This window comes from Bufo gargarizans, chromosome 2 (assembly GCF_014858855.1).
Source record: "Bufo gargarizans isolate SCDJY-AF-19 chromosome 2, ASM1485885v1, whole genome shotgun sequence".
In the NCBI taxonomy this organism is placed as follows: Eukaryota; Metazoa; Chordata; class Amphibia; order Anura; family Bufonidae; genus Bufo; species Bufo gargarizans.
In genome coordinates this window covers 685292272-685299020 of record NC_058081.1, presented here as the reverse complement: position 1 = coordinate 685299020, position 6749 = coordinate 685292272, and the positions used below count along the sequence as shown (strand labels likewise).

Genomic DNA, 6749 nt, shown 5'->3' with positions numbered 1-6749 from the left:
TATAATACAGGATATAACTCAGGATCAGTACAGGATAAGTAATGTAATGTATGTACACAGTGACTGCACCAGCAGAATAGTGAGTGCAGCTCTGGAGTATAATACAGGATGTAACTCAGGATCAGTACAGGGTAAGTAATGTAATGTATGTACACAGTGACTCCACCAGCAGAATAGTTAGTGCAGCTCTGGAGTATAATACAGGATGTAACTCAGGATCAGTACAGGATAAGTAATGTATGTACACAGTGACTGCACCAGCAGAATAGTGAGTGCAGCTCTGGAGTATAATACAGGATGTAACTCAGGATCAGTACAGGATAAGTAATGTAATGTATGTACACAGTGACTGCACCAGCAGAATAGTGAGTGCAGCTCTGGAGTATAATACAGGATGTAACTCAGGATCAGTACAGGATAAGTAATGTAATGTATGTACACAGTGACTCCACCAGCAGAATAGTGAGTGCAGCTCTGGAGTATAATGCAGGATGTAACTCAGGATCAGTACAGGATTAGTAATGTAATGTATGTACACAGTGACTGCACCAGCAGAATAGTGAGTGCAGCTCTGGAGTACAATACAGAATCTAACTCAGGATCAGTACAGGATAAGTAATGTAATGTATGTACACAGTGCAAGTGTATACTGTACATAAATTCTTTGCTAAATTGACTAATATATTAAAGTGAATTATATTTATGTCTTTTGAGGCTTGTAAAACTTGACAGCGTTCAGGCTGACATTATCTGTGCTGTCTGTTGTTGTATTATCATGCGGCTGGTTATCCCTCGGCCATAATAACATTATATTCCAGCTGTTGCTGTGCTGGCTGCTATTTCTCCTGCTTGCAATCACCACAATAAGACGGCACACATCCCATTCCCTGATAGTTCAATCATGTCTGATGTAATACTGAAGCTTTTACTGTCCTGCTCTTTCCATTTTATTTATCCCCTCCCCTCTGTTTTATGGCATAATCTTATCAAGCCAACGCCCTGTTATAAAGTAAATCTGCACACAAGGCTGCACAGTAAACTACTTGTTTTCATAGCATCCTCAAGGAACTTCAAAGTCATGAGAAGCTCCTGGCTCCTGTTCATCTGCATCTTATCAGGCATCACAGCTACAGGTAGGTAACTAGACAAGAGGATGAGTAAGTCCTCAATCTTGCAAAAGGGATATTTTTATTTTTTGGAAATAAATTGGAAAAACTAATGATTCTAATACTCATTTTGAATGTACTTTATTTTATTTTGATTTTATTTAATGCTGTTTTTAAATACATGCAATCAAAATGTGTTTTATATTTTATTCTAAGAAATAAAATATTATTGTATTTTTTTAGTAATAGTAGTGGTATGTTTTTTATGTTTGTTATTATTTTATGGTATGTATTTATTACTATATGGTTTTATTATACAACATTTTGTATTTGTCAAAATAATACAATTAATTATTCTGTTGAAATTTATTTTGCTTAAAATTTGGGGAAAAAAATGTTAAAATCAGTTTACTGCATAAATAACTGGACTCTGATATTTATTGCTGATATTGTCATTGTTTAAACAGGCCATGGATATTTATGCTGTTGCTGATGGTGATGATGATGATGATGATAGTGATGGTGATGATGAGGGTGATGAGTGTAGATATGGTTATAACTGTACCTTATCAGTACTCAACAGATATTACTACAGAAATGAGCGCTGATTATCTCTAATACTGGATGTGACTGCCATAAAGTAGAATATGTCAATGTTCTTAAAGGCTGTGGACACTAGGGATGAGCGAATCGACTTCGGATGAAACATCCAAAGTCGATTCGCATACAACTTGGTTTCAATACTGTATAGAGCGAGGTACCACTTAGAACCGAACCCGAGTTTGGGAAATGTTTTGTTTACAGTATAAATCAATTTCTGAAGTTACTATGTAAAATCTCACGAGACTTTGCGACGTAATAACTTCGGCTCACCTGAGCCAATACATTCTAATACTCGTTCCGTACAGTATTGAAGCAAAGTTTTATGCGAATCGACTTCGGATGTTTCATCCAAAGTCGATTCGCTCATCCCTATTGGACACCTTTGGGGGCAATTTTTTTTTTTTATTGCATTGTACTCATTTTGAACAATGAATCACTTTTTCAATTGGTCTTTATAAAAAAAAAATATTCAGCAGTTTTTGTTCTACAGGATTAAAAGGGGTCTCTCACTTCTGACATTGCTGGAATATCGCTAGGATATGCCACCAATATCACATAGGTGCAGGCTCCACCTGTGGGATCGGCTCCTATCTCCACAATGAGACCCTCAAAGTGACTGGAAGGCATACGTGCATGCTGGTTGCCCTCCATTTATTTCTATGGCAGCTCTGACTTGGATATTTCCAGGAGTCCCATAGAAGTAATTGGAGAGGTGACCGCCCTGCACTGCGCGCTGTTCATTCATTTCTATGGGAATTCTGGAAAATAGCCAAGCGCGCTCGCTTGGCTATTTTCAGAATTCCCCAAAAAATAAATGAAGACCACGCCATGCATGTGTGATGCACCCTCCTTTCATTCTGGAGGTGGGACCCACATCTATTTGGCATTGGAGGCATATCCTAGCAATATGCCTCCAATGTCTGAGATAATAAAACTCCTTTAAGCTTGTCTATCTGCAGAGTACATTGCTTTCAGATTCATGCTGAACCGTCAGGTTGCTGCTCCAACTGCTCGATGTCTAGCCCTTATCTCTGAACTCCCACACACTCAGTTAAGACATATTCCTACCAGCTGGATAAGAATTGAGCTATAGTGAGTGTTTATGAGCTGTCAGGAGTTCATCGATAACGGCTAGACATCGAGCAGTCAGAGCAGTAGATGTTCATGTAACTTTTAGTAAGGATAATAGAGGAATGGCACAACATAAAGTCATAAGAAATGGATTCTCCAGAATTATTACATGTGAAATACAAGTAGTTATTAGAAAAGACATGTCAGGAGAGGTGACAGCGCCTCTTTACCCTCTTATATGCATATACAGTAATCACTGCCCTCACGAATCCATTGTATATCTATTAACTATTATATTTATTACCTTCTCCTGACCAATGCTTGCAACAACAACCCCTTTGACCTTGAGTGAAGGCACTGACGGGATTAGAGCCTAGGGTTTCATAATGCGATTATAATGCAATGTCTGAGCTGAATTGAGACAGAATATAGCAGCCATAGAAATCAATGAGTCCAACTGGTCTTCCACATGCCTCTGATTTCATACAGAGACATCCTCCATACATAACATTAACCAACACTTTACATTCCTCCACCATACACATGTGTGCTCAGTTTGACATGTCTTATCGGTGGGAAGATGGCAATAAGCCACTTATCTCCTTTAGGAACCATGAATTAGTCTAACATGCATGATCCCTTGTTTTACCCAACATCTACTGTTGGAGGAGAACCAGGACACCCCTCATACACATTAGATGGTCTGCCAGTCCTACCAAAATCAGTGCTTCTATCTTAGGTGTATACTGTAAGTACTTTAAGACATGTTCCATAGGATGCCATATCATAGAGGTAGCTCTATAACACAATGGGGCACAGAGGAACCATAGGGGGGCACATGTATTGCCTTATAGGCTCCATAGGCATGAGATATGATGCCTTAGTCGGATAGTCAAAAGAGTGGACATCAAATAGCAAATAACTAGTGATGAGCGGCATTGGCAATATTCAAATTTGCAATATTTCACGAATTTTTGGGCGAATATTTGCCATAAATTAGCAAATTCGTGATCTCCAGTCATTATTTTCTTGATTGTGAAAGTCGGCAATGAGAAAATTCGCAATCAACACTACTCCTAAAGTCAAAGATATTGCACTATATTCTAGATATTTGCAAATTTTCGAAGTGCCAATATTCGCGATAAAAATTCGTGATTCGAATATTCGCAATCAACACTACAAATAACTACTTCTATCAACTAGCAAGAGGTAAGATTCCATAGCCATAGATAATTCTTATACATTGCTCACCCTTGTCTGTATTCTCCACCATTTATCGACGTTGTAGACATGGTTGGAAGAGTTTTTCATGGCTTTGGTGATAAAAGCCTTCTGTTACTTCTAAAGATGTAAAAACTGGACTCAGCAGACCATAAAAACCCTCATTCCACATTTCATTTCAGATGCTCAGGTCCTAGAGAAAATTTTCTTTTTACTTGTCTATTTCCTTGTCTCAGTAACATCTTCTTCTAGTCCCATGGAACTAAGATGTCTTCTAGGTCTGAGAAGACACGAGCAGACATGGATTCTGATGTGTTTCCCAATGCCATCAAGCCTGGAGATGATTTCCAGCCAATCATATGTGTTCTCTACACATGGTTCACATCATATTAGTCATGATCGTCTCTATGGTCTGGTGAACCCTACTTTATCAACTGAGATGGCCTACGTTCTCTACAGGGTGATACTGTTTTAGGAAGAAAGCAGACATATTTTTTAATCCTAGACAAGCCCTTTGCTTGTAAATGTCTCGACCCTCTCAACCCTCAATATTAAGACCTCACTGAATAGAGCATGCTTCCCTTTTCAACCTGCTGTAGATTTTCATTTGGGGATATCTTTTAGTGGTATTAACAGAGTCTTTGTAGTTTACAGAGAGAACTCCAGTCCCCTTGTTTTCAGTCTCAGTGAGGGTCTGGATTCGTAAAGTCCATCAATATCATCTTCTACTTGCAGTATATTTGTAGATACACTGTATGGACCATCCATGTCTATCTATCTTGTGACGCCTTCCACAAGTAGGTGCTTATGATATGACAGACAGAACATTTTTCCAGTACTCAAAGGCGATGACTATATGCTATATTAGGCTTCACTTTATCTTCAAAGCTAATTTTATACTGTACTGAGAAATATTATATTAAAAGGCATAGCGAATAATCACAAACGTTGCTAAAATTTTAGAAAATGAGACGCATTTATAATAATAACAGATCCCCCTTATTTAAAGCTGTTGTCTCAACTGAGATAGCTCCTTTTATTTTGTAGTGGTCATGGCAATCTGCTGATCGACATGGGTCAGGATCCCAGTATTAGCTCTTCAGCGGCCACTAAAGGGGAAATATAGTATTGCATGGCAGCCATTCATACTACAAGCAGGTGAACTCCTTCTATGACTTGCCATATGGACAGTGGTTGTCTTAGCCAGACAACCCTTTTTAGACTTACAGTCGGAGAGATAATTACTGGTCTGGCGACGTCATTACAATGATTAACTGCCCTCCCAAGGGCCAATCGAGAATCAGAAATCTATGTTATACCATAAGACAATGGCCCCACTTCCTTTTATTAAGATCTCTTAACTAATTAGGGCCATCAAAAAGACAAGTCTGAATTATCCAGGGACCACTTTTACTTGGCTGCAAATGCCCACCTTTAAAGGGGTTCTCCGGGCTCTCCTATATTGATGACCTATCCTCATAATAGGTCATCAATATCAGATCGGCAGGGGTCAGACTCCCTTGCTGATCAGCTGTATGAGGAGACGGCATGCGCAGTGTGCATGTGCTGTCTCCCTTCTCTATTCCTTTGCCATCGACAGCAGCGGTGAGCGGGAAGAGAGATGGGAGACAGCACATGCGCAACCAGAGCTGGTCATCTGACAAACCTTATCTCCAAACTACTAAGAGGTCATAAACACTTATTTAAGCCCCATTCTTATCAGTAACTGAGTGTTGAGGAGGTCAGAGAGGAGAGATAAGGAGTCCGTCAGCTCCTGGTCTGACGGAAAAGACAAAAAAAACTAAGAAATTTTGGGGTTGATCATGATTAGAGAACCGTGGCTTCTATCTTCCAGAAACAGCTCCATACTGGTTCAAGAGTTGTGAATGGGACTGAGCTGTCATACCACAAACAACCTGCAGACAGGTGTGGGGCTGTTTCTGGCAGAAAGAAGCTATGTTTTTCTAATCCTGCACAACCCTTTCAAATATGACAGTTAACATTTGGTTGGTTTTGATGGGACAATGCACTGGGGAGATCATAACCTTAGATAATTTTCTATCAGACTCTAATTAGAGGAAGCAATCAATGATATTATATCTGGCCTATGTTCTCCTCCCATCATGCCTCCTCCCATCATGCGCATAGATTTCTTATTCTCTTGGAGGAGCTTGTTCCTGTCCTCTCTTTGTCGCCCCCTGGTGGATAATGCTTTTCATATGAGCCGCCAAAAAGAAGCAGTGGAAAGGGAAGCCACATCTGCTCTGAGCCCATTTCCTGGTAAAAAAAAGGTGGCACATTTATCACTGTGTAAGCTAAAATGGTACTAACTGCCCAAATACTGCTTTCTTTCGGTAAGAAAATCAATTTGCAGGATGAAGGAGTCTCATTTTGACTATTCCTTTGTAGACATAGCACATGATTTTGCTCTTTTTCGGGGGGTTTCTCAGCTTTATGAATCTTCTGTTTCAGATTCGCGTTTGTCATGTCTAGTGTGTGCGGCAGAAAATGCGAAGAACTGCGAAGGAGAACTAACGGAATGTCCATTGGCCACTGACAAATGTATCTCAATTCATGAAGTAACAAAAATAGGTAAGTCACCAAGAGACCCTGTCCAGTCTGTCTAACCCCCCCACTCCTGCAATCTGCTGTCATTTCCCAAAGTGTGAGCCCCAAACTTTTGAATCAATTTACTGCAACCCCCCATCATTGAGCAGCAAATGGCATGGAAATGTCCCTGATTTCAAT

The 6749-nt window shown here is 39.7% G+C and overlaps 1 protein-coding gene across 1 annotated transcript in view; it reads left to right on the top strand.

Annotated features, from left to right (window-relative positions):
• Positions 1-867: 867 nt before the first annotated feature.
• The window catches only part of LOC122926977 (phospholipase A2 inhibitor and Ly6/PLAUR domain-containing protein-like), a 48721-nt gene continuing 42839 nt past the window's right edge, over positions 868-6749 (top strand). Inside the window, exons 1-2 of the mRNA XM_044278510.1 lie at positions 868-1133; positions 6474-6593. Coding sequence (XP_044134445.1) covers positions 902-1133; positions 6474-6593 — 352 coding nt within the window. The 5' untranslated portion in view covers positions 868-901. The remainder of the gene's footprint in view (positions 1134-6473; positions 6594-6749) is intronic.